The following is a 19,901-nucleotide window of genomic DNA, read 5'->3' as shown; positions in this document are numbered from 1 at the left end:
CTGTACACAAGCGCTCAGCCATCTGGCCAAGGGCCATTCAATTCTAAATTGCCCACTTGCATTAGTCGATTAAAGATGGTATGTATACATATCTAAAATGACAAATTTTGTGACAAGACTGCCCTCTCTCCAATTGGAATAGACAAATCCCATTCCGCTTTCTCTTGCAGCTTGATATTGAGAACACTGTTTGTTGGTAAGAAGCTACAGAACAGTACAATCAATGTCAACCTCCAACTGGAAGCAGGAGACAGTGTTGCCAAAACTTTTCAGCGTCAAGGCGCGCGCATTGACTCGCCAGGTCATGATAAAGGAATCTCAAGTAGCCCAATTTTAAGCTTTAAAAAAAAGCGCCCCTTACCGGATATTTGGGCGGATTTACCCTAATTTAGAGCGCAAAACACCCAATTGGGCGGACAAGCACTTGACTTTGAAACTTCCGGTACTTCCTGGGAGGTTACTGACCGATCAATAAATGGTCACAAAACCCATTGTAATTTCAATTTGGAGCTTCAAAGACTCAAAACCTTTATAAATCGGCTAAATTGAAAGGAAAATACATCAAATTAGTGCATGACCTGAGACTGGCAAAAGTAGCCCAATTTTAGACAAGTAGCGGCATGCTTTTTTGAGTAGCGGCAAGTGATCGCCAAGTAGCCCAATTGTGCGCCTAAGGCGCGGCGTTGGCATCACTGGCAGGAGACAATGAGTGGGATTTGGTCACTCAAAAACACCACATTGTAGGCAACCTCTGTATTGGATTAGTTCAAAAGAATATTAAAACATACGCTGGCTAAGTGACGTAATAAATAGGATTAACTACCATAGCAATAGGTGACCGTGAAAACAATTTTGAATATATCAAGCTGCACTACAAGCAGGTTGCACTCATCACCTGTGTATGTCTGCAATCATAGATTGAATACAATACCGGTCTTTTAAAGATACTTATCCTACAGGTGCCAGTGATCAGCATGATATGGTTCAATGCAGAGGTACCGTGTAAACGTACCAGTGCAGCGCGGTATATTCAAAAATTGTTTTCACCTATTGCTATGGTAGTTAATCTGATTATTACATAACTTCGCCAGCATATTGATACAAGGAAGATATGTGGGCCAAAGCCATCTCTCGCCCTCATTTCTTTTCAGGGGGAAACTAACCTGTAGGCTAAATTGATGCATTGATGTTCAGGGTCTTAGCTATGTTCTTCATTCTCTCACCCCGCTTCTTTTCAGGGGGAAATGTTATCCTGTAAATTGATGCATTGATTCAGGGTCTTGGCTAGGATTTGGTAAGTGCTTGTCATTTTTTCCAAAACTGCCTCCACAAATTTTGACCCTGAAAACATGCATAAACCAGATCTAGGCACCTTCTGAAGGTTCAGTCAGTTCAAATGGCTCTCAGGTTTGATTTATGAATTTGGTCTTGTTTTGAGTTCATAGAACTTATTAGAAGCATTTTTGCTAGAATTTAGCATGTCACATGCATTAATTTTGCCTGTCTCAAGAGCAAATTGTCCATCCAAAATGCTTGTGTTTGAAAATACATTCAGTACGTGTTCCTAAAATTGCCTAAAATCAATATTTAATAAGGCAGGCATAAGGCCTCCTTGGAAAACAGTACCTTGACATTGTACCTAAAGAAAGATTTAATAAATACAAAGATGCTTGAATATTTCTACATGTACTCCCATGAGCAGATATATGCAAGATCATGCTCCTGAAGCATTGTACAGGTACATGCATGTTGATGATTCCTCAAATTTGCTAGAACTTGTGTCTTATACAGTAAGCTACAGAAGTTTACTATTAGTCTCAATGTTTTTCTAAATTCTACATAGTAGTAGTGGTAACCCTGGAGATTACCATCAAAGTTAAGTTTCAAGCATCTGAAGACAATTGTAAAACTTCGCTCATTTTTGTGACAGAAAACACTATAGGACTATAGGTTCACTATTGTGACATAACTATGTGCAAAGATGTATAATATTAATAACCATTAAATGGTGCTAATATTACCAATTATATAATAATATGGTGATTACAAATTGAAAGTTATATGTGTATAGTATATCATTACAATTTATCAAAAGCACCTAACCTTTTGGCAAGATTTTCACATTTAGCAATATTTGGTATCTTGTACAAAATGTTTTAATAAGCATGTGTTCAAAACAGAAAACTTAGAAGAGTTTAGGTACAGTACATATTTTGGGGAATAAACATGAGCTTTTAATACTTAATTCATCATAACTTGTGCCTCTCCCAAATTATAGTGATGACAATGGTATCTCGTTATAGTTTGTCCACTTAAACATCAATGAGCAAAAACAACTAATTACTCAATTAGTTAATGTTAATGATATTATGGCTAACAGTTTGAGTAATCTCTGGCTCATTTTTGTGATGAATTAAATGTTCTGCATAGCTAAGTTTTGCTTATGTCAGTGGACTGTGAATTATTCAGTGCATCTAGTGGGCTACTAGGGGTTTGTGGTAAAGCATTAAATACTCAACAGGATTCTCACCTTTATTTATAAGGTGATAAAAAACCCAACTTGTTCTACAGGGGGACATGGACTTACAAAGGAGGGTCGGTCAGTGAGGATATAAAAAAAATTCTAGACAAAACTATAAAAAAAAAGCGACCATAAGAACCTTACTGAAAGCTTGCGTTTGTAAAATCTGAACAATTTTTGCAAAAATTTTGACAATTTTTTGAATGTTTTTTTTCAAAATTGTATATTCAAAATCAATCTACTTTGGCCAAAAAATGGCTGGTTTTATTTACATACAGCTAAAATGAAAAATCTGGGTCATTCAGAACTGCAGAACAGATTTTTTTTCATAGCTTAAGGCAAAATTGATGTCCATTTAGCTAGCCCAGCCCGTAGCCTAAACATAAAATATGAGCAAAACTACAAGAGGCAGCTTCTTACTGGATTTTGCAACTGATCCCTATATAATACTTCTGTCCAGCAAATTAAGCATTGAATGGTTAACAAATCACAGTTGATCAAATAATAAAACAATGCTATACAATTAAAATATTTACTTTTCGTTCAAAATTGGGAATGATGGATACTATCTACATCCAATTTCTTCAATTTTTTGGTAGACTTCTGAAATCTCACCCAATGCATTCAGCTTTAGGGTTACATCTCATAATTGTTATTGCCCCTATAAAACAAATCTTTAATGATTGTAAAGATTGTCTTCCGATAATTTTTTACAGCTAAATTCATTGTTATCCTAGTTACTAGTGTTGAACAAATGTGTATGAATAAAGCTGTTTAAAGTTTGAAATAGCTTATTTCATTGACATTTTTGCTAAAAATGTTTTCTCATGCAATAAGAAATGTGCTTCTGTGCTCTTCTAACAAAAGTTCTGCCACACATGTGAAATGTTGACATTGATAATAATTAACATCTTGATGGTAGCTTTACATTTAAGTTGCCACCAGGAAAGTTCAGCACTACAAAACGCACACACCCTGTTAGTTGCGTAAAAGAACGGGGTCACACCAGGATCACACGTTATATACCCCCAGCCAATATCTCATGACATGATTCAATAGGCTAATCAGAAACCCACTTCCGTGTTTGCGTGTATGTGCTAAAGTTTTAAAACTAATATTATAATAATATGTAATACGATCTGGTCCATGGGGGCCAAAGGCGGCAAATTTGAAATTAAGATAAAGGCAAAAATATACAGTAAAAAACAATAAAATACATAAGAAAATACACATCACAAAACTTGAGAACTCTAGAACCAAGTAAGCTAGACCTTTGTTGTTTTCAAAAATGCCTCCTTTGGCCCCCGTGGAGCAGATCATGTCATATATGAGCAACTTGATGGCACCACAAACAGTTAAACATGTTTCATCAGATTGACAGCCTCGTCCCCCTTCAAACAGATTTTGATATCAGCTGATTGTGACATTTTCAGCCTGGAATATATCTCGTTCAGGCGATTATCGTCATTGGGCAGGAAAACCCTCCTATGTGCTTTTGGCCCCTGAACATGTTTAAAACGAAACTGCCAGCAGGTTACATAGGAGGTTTTGCTTAAACATGTTCAGGGGCCAATGACACATAGGAGGTTTTCCCGCCCAACAACAATATGGCAGTTTGGTGGTAACCACCCTGAAAGTTAGCCACTAGGATACAGCTTTGCAGCAAGAATCCAAATCACTGCAGCAACAATTGAACTCAAATATTGCCTCAATGTGAGGTAGTAAACACAACCTGTTACAATTGGACCATGTACCTTTAAGTTGCAGCAGCCGACCATTACAATTTTGTATAATTTACATAAGATTTCTACTACAGTCCAACCTCTCTTATCCGGACCTCTTTTATATGGATCTCTCTGTTATCCGGCTGTGAAATCTTCACAGGAAAATGTGTTTTTGATGATTTAACACCTTAATTCCATGCTCTGATTGCTTAGAATGGCATATCTATGTTGCATAAAGCATTCTAAAGCCATCTTTTAGTGCTATTATCCCATATTAGCACAATCTTCTGTTGTCACAATTTCAGTCCTTGGAACTTTCAATACAGAATTACATGTAATTCACTTATCCGGATTTTCACTTATCCGGACAATGTTTGGTCCCATCATGGCCGGATAAAAGAGGTTGGACTGTATACATATAGTCCATTTTTATACTCTTTGCCTTTTTTTCTTGTTCTCTTTTCCATGTTTTTTTAAAAAGATTCTTGAATAGTGGAGCTCTGGGCATATAAAACCTAATAAAAGAAGTACAGAGCATTTACCTAAATCATGTTTTGAACATGATGCAATGTGTGTTTTTAAAATGGCACTGCAATACATAGTTACACTTCAATAGTTAGATAACCCTGATAATTTTTCAAACTTTGGAGCTCTTTGGAGACATCTAGATGAATACTTTTAAATTGGGTTGACATTAAGAAACCTTGTTTCTCACAGACAACCCCTGGGGCCCACTTATATCTAGAAGTGGATATCGTGCTTGTGCACAAAAACATGTAAAAAGGTTAGATTTTTATGGGCAAGCGATGTACGCACATACATCATTTAGGGTGTCAAATGCATCAAAAAATCAGCAAAAAGGTACATGTATGTTTGACAAGACATTGAACATGAAACATCAAAAAGTACATAATTTAGATTGTCAAAAACGTCTAAAATCAGAGAAAAATTATTTTTCAAAGGACCTTGGACATCAAAATCCAACAGTCGCAATATACTGACAACACATGTAATCCACTGTTTTAGGGTAGTAAATGTGACCAAAATATGTGCTTAGGGTATTATGGAAGCCCCAGAAAAATACTTGTTGAGGGTCTGTTTTGAAAGTGCATTCATGAGCATAATATGCACCTCGAAATTATACAAGTGCCAGGGGGGGGGAACCAAATAATAAAGCCAAATATAAAAATATGAACAAACTGCAACATGGCATATAAAACATAATTTTATTTGTATCAATTTGGATAAAACTAGTGCAGTTGCATTGGGTCAGAGCTTTTTTTTTTCTTCCAATTTTTCTAAAATTTCCCACCAATGAGCTAAGAAACTTCTTTTAGGCAGAATCCATAATAAATTTATATATGAAACTTTTACATGGTTCAGCTAGTGATGTAATTAAAAAGATAATTTTAGTGTATGAAATGTGACATAATGCAAATAAAAAGTGACAATATTTGTCACTTTTTTTTATCAAAAAAAAAAAAAGATTCATTATAATAATATATGGATATGGATAAAATATTTCTATTTGGATCCAAATTCAGGATTTAATAAGTTCTTGTAACAACAATATAGTGTAATTAACTGAATTTTGGACTTCAGAAATCCGATGGATGGACTAAAACCTCTCACCAAAGAGCGGGTTAATATTGCTCAATTACCATGTTACCATATAAACCAAGTACATTACAAATTTGCACATGTGTATTATTATGTGCATTATTTGGATTAAATAATTATACATAGATCCAAATTCATTGGTGTCTTCTAAAAATACAGCTCAATCAGCTAAATATGCACTAAAACTTAATAACAAAGGCAGTACCAGTTACACACAAAGCAGTAACAATATTTTGTTTGGAATTATTCATAAGAAAAATTGTCATGTCTCAAAGCCCATGCACAGATTCGTTTTTCTTAGCGCGTCCATGTCAGCTGAAATGACAAATTCCTTTTTTTTTGTTTTTTTTAATAGGTTTTTTGCCGTAAAATCATGAAATTCTGAGACAAATTTGGAAGAAGATTTGATTCTTGCATTGTTTAGGTATAAAATAATAATTGATACCTGTACCTCAATTGCGTAAATCAACCACAATTTCAAGCTGTGTATTTTTGAACAATCAAAAATGACATAATTTTGTTTTTAAAATATCTTTAAAAAAATAAAAATCTTGAAAAAGACCTCATTCCGCATTTGTTTTTGAAACTGCCATGAGCTTTGAGACATAGCATTATTTTTTTCTAGTCTAAAAGTATTTTTTTTTGTATGAAAAGATTTGACAGAAAGGAAGAAAACAACAGTGTTAATAAATATGATGTTCCATTCACTTGTGTGAAGCTACATGAGTCTGTATAAACAGACTCCTTCAAAAATTCTGTAAAACATAAAATTCTGGGTCAGAGAACAGGGATTTTTTTCTTTGTTGTCTTATCGTCTTTTGCATCTAAAGTTCGTCTTTCCACTAAGTACAAAATATTATAGCTATAAAAACCTACTAATTATTATAGCTTCAGTTTTATATACAAACCTGACACAAACACATTGCGTATATTTATTGTATAAAAATTGATTTCAGATTGGCTTCCAAAGATCTGCTTGTGGAATTGGAAGGTAGCGATTCTGTAGATTAGTGTTCTTTGGTCTGCATTGGTCTCTCATCCGGTGGAATCAACCATCTATATGTCAGGTTTATTCTTGGTTGACATTCACGCTCTTCTTTTGGAATACAATGCTGTCAAAAGTAAACAAAAAAAATACAAAATGCTGACTACTTGGTTCATGGTATCATTACCGTATACTATGATACCAAAATATCTTGGGTACACCCCGTCAGTCCGAAACCCTGTCAGTCCAAACCACTGCTAGTCCGAATTTTTAGGGTTAGGTTTAGGGTTACATTGATTCCTTAACATGCATCACATCTTTGATGACATTAGGACTGAATCCAACCCCTTTAGCCCATAGATATGTGCATATAACCCTTACCCAAAAAAATACACAGCACCCTCCACAATAACTACACAAACTTTCATAAGTGAGTGAGTGGAACCCATGCAGTTCATTGGCATGCTTCCCCACTACCCTAGGGATATAAGGACACATCAACCCCTACCCACAGATGTATGAGATCCTTACCTGCCAATCAAATTGCATGGCACCTTTCATGACAACAAGACTACCATGAGGGAGTAGTACCCAGTACATTGGCATGCTTCCCCACTACCCTAGGGATATAAGGACACATCAACCCCTACCCACAGATGTATGAGATCCTTACCTGCCAATCAAATTGCATGGCACCTTTCATGACAACAAGACTACCGTGTGGGAGTGGAACCCAGTACAATGGCATGTTACTATAATCACCAAGAGGGCCCTGCAATCAAGATAAGAAAAAATATGTGTTAAAAACAATGTGGTGGATATGTGAAATGATTAATCAAAATGGAGTCATTTGTCACACCAAATCAATTCATGAGAATTTCACTAATTTAATTATTCTTCCACCACTTAATAGAGCATCACACCGTAACTGTAGACCACTTGACATCATTGTTTATCAACAAAGGCGAGGGATTGGTCTATCGATATGCTTGAACGAACCGCTACACCGCTCAATGGCATTCTTGTGCTATATGAAATGTGGCGGGCGATTTAAAATGCATGTGCCCTGAGCAGACTACGATGCGTACGCACACTGCGGGCAAAGATCAATGGAAATTGCCATAATTCGCGCGCATACTTCCGGGCAATGACGTCACATGTCAAGTGGTCTATATGAAAGAGCATAAAATACTAGCAGTCGCAGCATGTGATTCAAAAATTACTGGTGATCAAACATTGGTAGCATTTTCACAATCGCCAGGCAGTGTGCAATTGCTGCAAACATCAGAGCATCAAAAGTTGCTTTAAAGTCAATTGGCTTGGAACTTGATGCTCTATAAATTGCTCTGGCATGCTAATGACATATTGATTAGATATCAGCGGGGACCGTGACGCTCAGCGATGGCAGTGACATCATAAAACAATGCTACGCTCTGGGTGATTGCTATATGATATGCCCTCATTTCCTGAGGCTGATATACAATGTATGTACAAGGTTCAAAGAATCCCTCATCAAGGTTTTTTTTTTTTTGCTTTTTAATTTCTTCCTATTTATTTGCTACTCAGGCATTGCAGCACTGTCAGGATAGATTCAAATTTCAACATTGTTATCATTGTGCCTTTGTGTCTGATTATTAATCGACTTTGTTCAGCTCACCCATACCTATGATGTGACTGCAATATTTATAATAATTATAAATAAATGCAAGGTACTAACATTTCGGTATGAGTTTAAAATTCTGTGGTCCTCAACAAAATAGGATGCACACACATACTGCCAGGTTACGAACAAAGATAACTGGCAGGCAAATGTCTGCAAAATTATGACCCATATGCACACATACAAACACCAGTGTTGTAGCCAGGGGGGGAAAGGGGGTAAGGTATCCCCCTGTGAGAAGTCTTTCACCTTCCTTGGATGCTGACCACCCTGATATTTAAGATTTATAGGCATTTCTGTACTTTTTAGTTAATTTTGACCGTTTTCATCAAAAGTTTCCCCCTTTGAAAGTTGCAATTCCCTCTTTCTGAAAAAGTCCTGGCTACACCACTGACAACCACACCACACAACTAACCTCAGGAGGGACTTTCCTGAGCCCAAATCTCCTTTCCTCTCCTAATGATATAGAAGCAATACTGGGATTGACGCCAAATTCTGGCTCGTTATCACTGTGCCATGGTACCATATCGGACTTGTCTCTGTACAGATTTCCTAGCACTGAATTCAGTTTGTAGTCTATCTTCTTTTCTAGCCTCTGCCTGATGTTGATCAGAGTTTCTGTCCACTGAGAAAAATATAACAAATTTATTTAATTACAACAGGCAATTACAGGCAATCGCGCCACCATGACCTTCGACTGTTTCCACAAAAAACAATAATACGGCGCTACCTTCATCATCTTATCCTCATAAAATAACAGTCCTGCTATGCCAAGTACCCGTGGTGTAGTGGTTAGCAGGCTAGAACGTTAATCTAGCGGACCGGGTTCGATTCCCGGCAAGTACTGTTTTGAGGATTTTTCTTATTTATAGGCCTTATGGTTATTTGTGAGTTTAAAACTCGATATAGCGGTGAATGCATACCCTTTCTGCACTTACGACTTAAAGCCATATTATAACATTTTCAAACAAAATACATTAGCATTTCTTTGCCATAAAACGTTAGCTTTACTGTCAGATATATCCCCTTTTATTTTGGAGCCGAATAACTACGGCAAAGCAAAGAAAATTGGAATTTACTACCAGCGCACATGTCGCCAATACGTACCGCTCCTTCGGTCATGTTGTGGTACGACCCTTTGTTGTGTATATCACCGTCTCGCACGCTGTGCACGTACTGTGTGTTATGAACATTGTGTATGCGTTCGACTAATAATTCCATCGTAATAATAAAGCGCCAGTTCCGGCGTTTTATTCAAAATCTCGGATTTTGACAAAACTACAGCATCCAGAGTCTTGATTTTTGCAGAGTATATTGGTTTAATAAAGTACAATTTAATCGTGTAAAAAAGGAATTTTAAAAGTTCAATGAGGGCGTTTTCCTCAGCAAATGTTATAATATGGCTTTAATTATAGTTTATATATGTGACCTGCTACCACAATATGAGCATAAAGTGGCAAGTTGGGAGTTTCGAGACCTCCTGGCTGCTGAGTTGACATCATTCATATTTTTGTTTGTCACCAGGCAAGTGAAGTATTGGTTAGAAATAACAATACTTTAAAGAGAAGAATAGTTTTTTAGCTCAATTTGCAAAGCAAATTGAGACTATAGGCATGATCTGAATTTCTCTATGTTTTTTACTTTCTCTTGCTACATCGTTTGAGTAATGGAGCTGGTAATTTGAGGTGGCGATCTTTGCAAGTTTGTTCATGAAAGTTACTTATTTTGCTGGGGAAAAATGGACAGGAAGTGTGCTTTTTCGAGCAATTTGTCACGAAAAATTGTGCAGTTTCACAAGAATAATCTCATTCCTAGATTTCTTACATGCTACACCAGGTTTAACCTAGGTGTTTTAAGCAATATAAGTCATCTGTTACATGTTTACATTTTAGCTTTGCCAATGATGTTACTGTGTTTTATGGAGGTTTAGATTTGGAGCATGTGTATATTTGCAGAGACCTCTCAGATATTTGTGAGGATAGTTTTACATAGTAATTATTTTCTGTGAGATTGTAAAATTCTAAAGCTCTTAAACATGCATAAACCACTAAAACCTATTGTCAACAGTAGAGTGTTTGTTTAAGAATTAGTTCAAGTGCTTGACAAGGACAAAGTAATCAGCTGGTTGCCAAACTCATACATTTGTAGTTCGGTAGCCCAAATGGGTAACTTTTGAAGATTTTCCTGAGACTTTCAACAATTTCCTGTCCCACAGAAACAGATGGTTAAGAAAAAAAAATTGGGTGGCTTTTTCAGCAATGCAGGTGCAATTTGGATGTCTTGAAAGCCTACATTTATTCAACTAATTAACAGACACAGATAAATTTGGGGTAAACTTAGTAATTGGAATCCTTGAGAACGTTCACATGGTAGATTTCCCCCAAGTTTTTGTCCGAGAACCGCTTTGCTCAAGCAAAAATTCCTCTAGCTGTGTGGACATGCCTAAAGACAAATATTTATTACTGCTAATATTCCTGTCAGTTTATACCTGAAGATATTTGGTGCCCATTCATTTATTTATTATTCATTAACAATTTATATGCAGAATAACCTCAGCACCTTGCCTCCCTCCTGAGCAGTGGCATTGGGAGCTAGGGGAAAGTTGCATCCCCAACACAGAAATTTCCAGTGATGAAAATGGAGATGGGGATCGGAGTAAAGTGTCATTAAAATGACTGAAAAAGGTCAAAAATTGACAAATGGGGACAGAGTTTGGCTTTACTCCCGCACACTAAAATGCTGGCTATGCTGTTGTTCCTAAGGCCACCTTTGTTTCAGATGGACATTTTATTGTGAAAGGACCTATATGTCATTGCACAAGAAAATGAAGAAATACAATAAAAAATGTCCACATAGCCCCTGAATTAAAAGTATTTAATTATTTTTGTAATCACTCAAAAGCATTTTGTGAGAATTTTACATCCAAACTAAGTGCTATTCAATTTTTATGGGCCTTTTTATTTTACACTAGCGGGATACCCGCGCTTCGCGCGGGTCCCCGCTAGATGAGTAAATGGGAGCGATCACTAAAACAGGAGGAATTACTGAAAAGGTAGAATCATTGAAAAGGTAAATTTTATTTTTCTAAACCTGTTCCTTCTTGCATTTCCATTTAGCTTCTTTCTTTCTTTCTTTTCAGTTTCTTCTACATGGGTCTAGTTTGTTCCCATTAAAAATTGCTATTTAGCTTGGGATTTTCCGTTTCCATGTTATTTATTTATTTAGGCCTAACTGCATTCCCATTATTTTCTAAATCTGTCCTTTCTTACGTTTCCTTTTAGCTTCTTTTTTATGCTGCTTAGCTTGTGATTTCCGCTTCCATGTTATTTATTTAATTCTGTTTTCATTATTTTTGCTTCATTTTTCTTATATTTTCTGATTAGTTTTTAATTTTAGCTTTTTTTTCTTACATTTCCGTCCTGATTAGTTTCTTTCTTTCCTTCTTTATTTTGCTCCCGTTTCATTTAGTAACCCGTATAATACCCGTATCATTTTTGTCTTCACTTTCTTTTCTTTTTTATTCATTTTATTCTTTCTTTCTTTTCAGTTTCTTCTACATAAATCTATTTTGTTCCAATAGATATATGCTGCTTAGCTTGTGATTTTCCGTTCCCATGTTATTTATTTATTCATCCCCGTTCCCATTTGCATTATTTTATAAATCTACCCTTACTTACATTTGTCCTTTTAGCTTTAGGGTTTTTTTTCTATTATTTTGTTCCCATTTTTCATATTTCCTGCTTATTAAGTTATAGCTTGTGATTTCCTGTTTGTATTTAATTCTGTTCTCATTATTTTAGCTTCCTTTTTTCATGAATTATTTATTTATTTATTTATTTATTCTTTCATTTTTTAGGTTCCTTCCTTCCTCCCGTATCCTTGCGATTTTTATCATTTTGGTAATCTCTTAACCAAACCCAGTCAGTACCCCTTTTTGTCCTACTTTCTTTTCTTTTCTGGCACGGAAAGTTGGCCTATGCATATGCGTCTTCCTTTTATTTATATAGATTGATTTATTTATTTACTCTAATCCACAACCCTGTACCCATAACCCATCCATAGTAGGCCTACCTTTTCAGTTTTGTCCTACTTTCTTTTCTTTTCTATTTCTCTGGCGCGGAAAGTTGGCCTATGCATATGCGCCCCGTGCGTGCGAGTCACATCCCTTGTACGCCAACGCACTAACACCAACGCGCTGCCAGTTAGTTACGGTACGTGCTACCACTGAGTTTTGACAATAAAAGGCCGGAAAAAAATCCCGGTTTTAACCATATTTGTTGACCGTTTTCAACCAAATAAAGTGCAATGCATTTCCGTATATATTCCTCAATCTCCGGACGATTCATAGGCCTAGAATAAATTATGAAATTGTACACTGACTGTCTGCACCCCGGGTCTCCACGCAGGCACTATTACCACTCTCGACTACCAGACCACTGTTTCCTACGTTACCTTAGTGATGACGCAAAGACCTGATTCACGCGTCGTAGCCTTAATTTCTTGGCTGCCAACCTTGATGCAGTGGCGGTAAATGGGGCGCCAGAGATCTGCGTGAGGGACGAAAAGCTCGTAAGATCATTATTAAATTATGCGCTGTTGTGCATCTAGATAGCCTGAATCATTTCTTGGCCACCTCGCAGTTGGCAGAAAACGGGCAATGTTGCTCTGCGTATGGTTTTTAATGGAAATATTATTACGCGGTTCACACTGTCCTTATTACCCACAATGCCACTGCGATCGATTTTGCATAGCAACACGACAGTTTTTATGTTATTCTCTTAGTTACCACCAATTTTGCAAAAACGAATGTCCGATGGAAAAATGGCAATATGTACCGATCAATATACCACTAAATCAAAGCCGAAAGTCTAGGCAATTCGGAGAACACTCGCGCACAAGATGGGCAACCTTCCTTTTATTTATATAGATGTAAAGTCTATGGGATTAGAAATGGACAGCAATATTGAAAACCCTCATTTTGGGCCATTTTAGTCACTAAAATGACCATAAAAAAGAATAGCACTTAGTTCGGCTGTAAAATTCACACACAATGCTACCTTAGTGAGTACAAACATGATTAAATACATTTCATTTCGGGGCTATAGCAAAAAAAATTTCCTATACCTTAATGGTTATGGAACAAAGGTGGAGGGCCCTGTTGCACATAAATGACCTTTATATACATGTACATTATGCCACATAAAATTAAAATTTTGTTTCACATCCCCACCATGAGAAGTGGATCTAATGTAACACCAAGATAATTGGATTCATTTGTATCAAGCATGTTATATTGTTGAACTTGGTAAGAATGTGAGATGCACCAAATACTATATTATTTAGTTTTATTGTTAATGTTGAGAGTTAACTCGCTTTTATAAAACCAACTAGCAATATTCTTGACATAAATAAATAAAGAAATGTTATAAACACAATTAAATACCAGTGTATTAAAAAAAACCAATTTGATATATTCAACGGTTATACATATATCTGAACATTATATTTATTTTTAAAATTTCAAATAACAATTGAGCTACAGCACCCTTGGTGCTCTTGTCTAAACTTGGGTCAACTTATTTCTGGTACTTTTTCAAAATCTTTGTAATTGAGTCCAAAAATGTACATTTGTTTGGCCAAAACATGCGTAGGAGACAAAATTTGGTTTGGACTGTTCTTGTTTACAGCTTATTTACAGCTAAATGTTTAAGCATCTCAAGTTATTTGGGGGAAAGGGGGGAATGCATTTTGCATTTGATTTTAAAATGTTTGCAAGCTTTATTTTTTTCCTTATATCATAGATTAATTTCGAACTATTTTCTCGAGTTATTGTACTTACTTCCTTCTTTGCTGGATGTGTTATAGTATCATAGGTGTATGTGTAGTCTCCGTACCATGCTATTTTCCTTGGCTCTACCAATGTTTCACCTAATCAAGCAAAAACAAAAACTATCAGTCTGTGTCTATATACATGTACCGTATTCATTCCAATAAGCGCCCATGCCCCAATAAGCACCCACCCAGTGTATTTTCAATTTGCTAAAGGGTACCATCAATGTTGAAGTGACCGATAGACATCGATACAGTGAAATAGCTGGAGGACTAGAAGTCCTGTGTAAACTTCCAATACATTTTCTAATCAGAAAAGCTACTAGAACGTCTCAGGACCCATTAATAACATACATAAATTTGTCTCTAATAAACGCTCCTAACAAAAAAAATTAGGTAAACCAGGTAAAAATAAGCGCCCACCCAAAATGATTTAATTAAGCGCCTGGGCGCTTATTAGAATGAATACTGTAGGTCTTGTACATAAATAATTACGATCAATAATTTGAAAATTTGCTTTCAAAAGGGCTATCCATTTGAAATCCACTTATGCAAGACATTACTTTAAACTCCCACACAGGGAGGTAGATTTCAAACGGATTCACCCATAGGGAACTCCATTTGAAATTTGCATTCCCTGTGTGGGATTAAAGCCATGTCTTCCATAGGGGTGTATGGATTTGCCATATAAATGAGGCAGGGTTGGCCAGGGGTGGAAAATACCAGATGGAATATCAATATGGGAAAAAAAGGTATCTTCTGGTAAATTGCTATCGTTGTTATTAGCCGTGTCTTGTTGCTGATCAAAATATCAAGTTTAAACTTACCAGTATCTTCCCTTGTGTTCTTGTACAGTTCAAATGGCATCTCTTCCAGGCAATGTTTATAAATATCATCAGCTTCTGTTGGGCTCAAGAAATCTCTCACCAGTAGTATACTATCATATGAAAGACAAAACAAGAGGGTGGATTTTAGTATAAAGAAAATGTAGATTTATGAACATTTTTTTAAATGGCTGTATTAATGAAGTTGGCCCTATACTAAATGCACAACAGAATAACGACACACATGCTGTTTATTTGAGAGTGCTCTAGCTTATTTTGTGTTTGGCTAAAGTTAAGAATTTATGAAGAAAACAGTTTTGTGTTGATTTCAAGAGCATGTGTCATAGCCATACATGTGGAAAGTCTTGCTGAAAAGGCAAAAAAAAAAGTACCCACATCCTCCTTTTTGAAAAAGGTTAGGACAAGAAACTAAATTTTTTTTACTTGGCCTAAAGCACTTGAGATGTTATATAATGCATGCATGCACATTTGAATGAGTCCAAAATAAAAGTGTCTCATTTCAGGAGAGGGATCGAATGGTCTCGGGTTGAGGTATAGAAAATGCACCCAAAAAGATCCGTTTTTCACAATTCCTAGATATGGGTCGGTGCATGTTTTGAAAAAAAATGCTGCCAGACTGATAAGATTTGTCCAGGGATCAGTTTATTTAGGCTACACCTCTACATTATTTGAAAACAATAAAGGTCAATCATATCAACTTACATTGAGTCTCCATTTGGTCCTGTACTCAACTGGTATTCACCACTCTCCCTGTGTGAAAAACAACAAATTTTTGATAACTTATCATATAAATTACAATGTATGTCATGACACAATGTAAATGATAAAGGATTTATCGTCAAAACAATTTCATAGCCAGGGAAATAGCTTTACCATTAACCAAAAAATTAAAGTGGCATGATTTGTGGATGGATATTTATGGTGTAATAGTTTTTACTACTGTACTTCTCCTAAAAACCTTGCTGTATTTGTTTATTGTTCGGTGAAGACAAACACGGAGTACGTACAAACTGTATCAAAATTATTGGAACCAACAACTTCTCATTTTTGCAGGTTTTTTTCACTACATGTATACATATGTGACACGATCAAGGGGAATGAGTCGGATGTCGCTAATATTGATTTTGAGATATTTGACAAAGAAAGTGTTAAAATTCTTTTGTTTTATATTGTTTTCAGGGATTGATAAATTGACTTAAATTCGCAAAGAAAAGTTGTATCAACATGGGGTTTTCAGTTTCTGAAAGCTATAAATGTCCTCTTTAGAAACATGTGAAAAACTCATTTTCGACCAGGGCCGACATGTGACTCATTCCCTTGATCATGTCACATATATGTATCATGTACCAGTATAGACTCAATTGTTTTTATTTAAATACTTGAAATTCTAGTAGTTTAATCTTCTCTAAGAATTTTAGGTCATGACAATAGCACATTCCGTTTAGAGGTTACATGCTTATAGGAAGTGAGATATTGATTAAGAGCACCTACAATCTACGAAAAAAGTCCTTGGAATGCTTGGTACACTCTGTCTAAATTCCGTGCAGAATTTCATATGATCATGGAAATGACGTATATTTTGCCTGGGAACAAGCATGACATCTACAACAATGATTTACCTTCCCTCTCCCCATCAATCAATGTTGGAACACATTGGGAAACCGCTGAAGACATTGGCATTTCTCAACATTGAACGGGGGAGAGGGGGTGATTGTAGATGCAATAAATATTTTGAGCAGTTGTGTTGTGCAAGTAAAAAAAAAGCAACTTTGTCAATCTTCATTTGAATGTCAATAGCTCCCAGATGCAACCACCTATTGGCTTCATATTATCAGATCATGCAATTCGCATAATGCACCCCTGCATTTGGTACCACTTTTTGGCTTCTACCTTTAAAAGCATGTAAGCTACATTGATACCGATGCCACCAATAGAACAAGAAGATTTGCCCCTTCATTTTGCATGTACCACTTTGTCCAATTTTTTTCTCATTTTTTCACAAAATGCAAAAAAAAATGCAAAAAAAAAATATATACAATGGGTGTAGTACCCCTTAAGGGCTGGGGTATGAACGTTTGGACAGTATTTATTTTGGGACATTAGAGCACATCAGACATATCGAATTGCATTCTGAATACGAAGAATGTCATTCTGATATCAAATAATTTTGATTTTGGAAATTGCAATTTGATACACGCTTTTATGGCAAATCATTGTAATTGATATTTTTGATATTTAACAGTACTTAGTAAACTTTATAAATCTGATGATTTATACTTAAAGTGTATGTAGGTGGGATGAAAAGCCGACGATCAATTGAAAATTTTGACCTTTAGTATTGAAGATATGGATTTTTTTCCCAAAACAAAAAAAAAAATTAGGTCTTTTTGGGAAAAAATTCCATATCTTCAATATGAAAGGTCAAAATTTTCAATTGACCGTCGGCTTTTCCTCCCTGCTACATACACTTTAAGAATATATCATTAGATTTATATAATTTACTTTGAGGCCTGTTATATATCAAAACTTTGAAAAATATCACATTTTTATAATTTGTCATAAAATTTGTATTATATTGTGATTTAAAAAAATTAAAATTATTTGATATCAGAAATACATGCTTCGTATTCAGAGTGCAATTCGATAGGTCTGAGGTGCTCTCATGTCCCACAAAAAATACTGTCGATACGCAATAAACGCTCATTTTGGATCCCTTAAGGGTATACAAGGTATTGTTATTATCTGAATCAATATATTATTGAAAAAAACCACTTTGGTGTTTTGCAAAAGTTCATTCTACAAATCATATACTTTGAAAACTTCCTTAATTTATTGTTATTAATGAGTATGTAAGGTTTACAAAATTGTTGTTGTTTCAGCCCTCTTTACAACATAACTCAAGAACCACAGGACCTACAAAAGTATATAGATGATATTTGAATTCTTCTACACGCTCGCTATGAATTGAGAAATGCAATTTTTGCTAAAGCTCACTACCATTCGCAAGATGCTGTGAACTACATTTTTTTCTGCTGCTTCGACCAACAATACATCGTATACAAGCACCCAAATTACAATTATTAATGATTTTCTATTTGTAACATTGTTTTTAAAATGTCACATATCCCAGTTCCAATCATTTTAATATACACTTGGTTTCAGAGAAGAACGGCAGTCTCGTGCTCAGATTGACGCGAGCGCCCTGTTAATGAGCGACATACGTGGAACTTTGTTTGCTCCGACCAACATTTTGACTCATAATCGGCCATTCAGATTACTGCATCTGTTGTTATGATTGTCAGATGATTGAATCAGCCAATCAGAACCACACTTCTGTATTTGCGCTGTGCACATCCTCAAAATGAAAACAATTGCCGTTATTCGCTAAATGCGCTACGCTTAAACGCGAATAAAACATTTTCATACGCGCTGCCGCTGTTTCCCTAAACATAATAAAAACACACAAAAGCAACATTCACATGGGATATGACGCCTTGTCGCAGCAGCTCCTCCCGTAAAACAACTTTTGTTCAACAGCTGATAGCTCCGTAAGAAAATACATTTCTTCTCTGACAGAAACTGTAGTTTGTATAAATTCTACTTACAAGATTTCCTTCACTTGTCCTTTTTCATCTCCAGCCATAATTGTTGTGTAAAATTCTGTAACTTAATATATAGTGTATCCTTACTGCCACTTCAAATCACAGGTCCTTAACCTGAAATGAAAGTTTGAAAAAAAAAATTAATAAAATGCATGTATTTATAGATAAATCCAAGAACACACAAGATCACAGAAATATTGTGCCTGAACATGGATTATGTCCATGACTGACTGTTCACTGGTTTCTACGAGTACTTCAGTGCAGCCAAGATGTCATTGTGAACAAACATCATTTTGATTTTGCCATTGCCATTTTGAGTCTGTACATGACTGTCTGGTTTTCCTGTGTCCTGCTAGGCATTCATGTTCACGTCTGAAGAAGCTTAATTAATGTACAAATGTAGTAATGAAATCGATAAAACTTTGTGCAAAAAGAATTGATCAAAGCATACATACATACAATATATTTGCACCACATTACCGACTACATGTACAGTAACTACCTGGGATTGTGTGCAGATAAACATGTCCAAAAATATGTTGTTCAATGTCCAATATACATGTAAACAAACTAATGATGATATGTTATCAACAAATATCCACAAACAATGCTCCTAATTAAACAGAAATCTATATAGTACCAAAAACTAATTACATACAGAAGCTTACAGAGAGAGCTACTGTTGCTTAAAAAACTTCTTATCCAAGTTTTATCATTGACTTAATTGTCTCTAAATATAACTTCCTGTTTTTCATGATAACAATGAGTGCATATACATGTAATAGCAGCATATTTTTGTGCTGTTTTTATTTTGCACTTTTTGTGGGAAATTTCAGGACAACAAATATAAAAGTCAGCAAAAATATATTTGACCTATAGCCCGAGCCACAATTTTTGCGTAAGTAAAATCTCTCAACACCTTGTGTTAAATTTGACTGAAAATGTTGACTTTTGGTAAAAAATGGGTCAAAATTTCTTGAAAAATTGGTATATTGATGGGTCCACTCTCAAATTTTCAGCAGTACCTCCATACCCAAAACAAATTTGAGTACAGCTACCCCTGGGTTTAGGCTACTGAAAGTCAATTCCAAGTTTCCTGTCACCCACCTGCATCA

At 35.6% G+C, this 19,901-nt stretch overlaps 1 protein-coding gene across 1 annotated transcript in view; it reads right to left on the bottom strand.

Annotated features, from left to right (window-relative positions):
- Positions 1-5,458: 5,458 nt before the first annotated feature.
- LOC140165814 (alpha-ketoglutarate-dependent dioxygenase alkB homolog 3-like) overlaps positions 5,459-19,901 on the bottom strand; it is a 29,908-nt gene continuing 15,465 nt past the window's right edge. Inside the window, exons 2-8 of the mRNA XM_072189137.1 lie at positions 18,790-18,900; positions 15,887-15,934; positions 15,167-15,276; positions 14,350-14,438; positions 8,926-9,135; positions 7,524-7,622; positions 5,459-6,977 (exon numbers count right to left, since the gene is read on the bottom strand). Coding sequence (XP_072045238.1) covers positions 6,873-6,977; positions 7,524-7,622; positions 8,926-9,135; positions 14,350-14,438; positions 15,167-15,276; positions 15,887-15,934; positions 18,790-18,827 — 699 coding nt within the window. The 5' untranslated portion in view covers positions 18,828-18,900 and the 3' untranslated portion in view covers positions 5,459-6,872. The remainder of the gene's footprint in view (positions 6,978-7,523; positions 7,623-8,925; positions 9,136-14,349; positions 14,439-15,166; positions 15,277-15,886; positions 15,935-18,789; positions 18,901-19,901) is intronic.

This window comes from Amphiura filiformis, chromosome 12 (assembly GCF_039555335.1).
Source record: "Amphiura filiformis chromosome 12, Afil_fr2py, whole genome shotgun sequence".
Taxonomy (NCBI): Eukaryota; Metazoa; Echinodermata; class Ophiuroidea; order Amphilepidida; family Amphiuridae; genus Amphiura; species Amphiura filiformis.
Note: the sequence above shows the minus strand (reverse complement) of the source record. Positions and strands in the feature narration are given on the sequence as shown.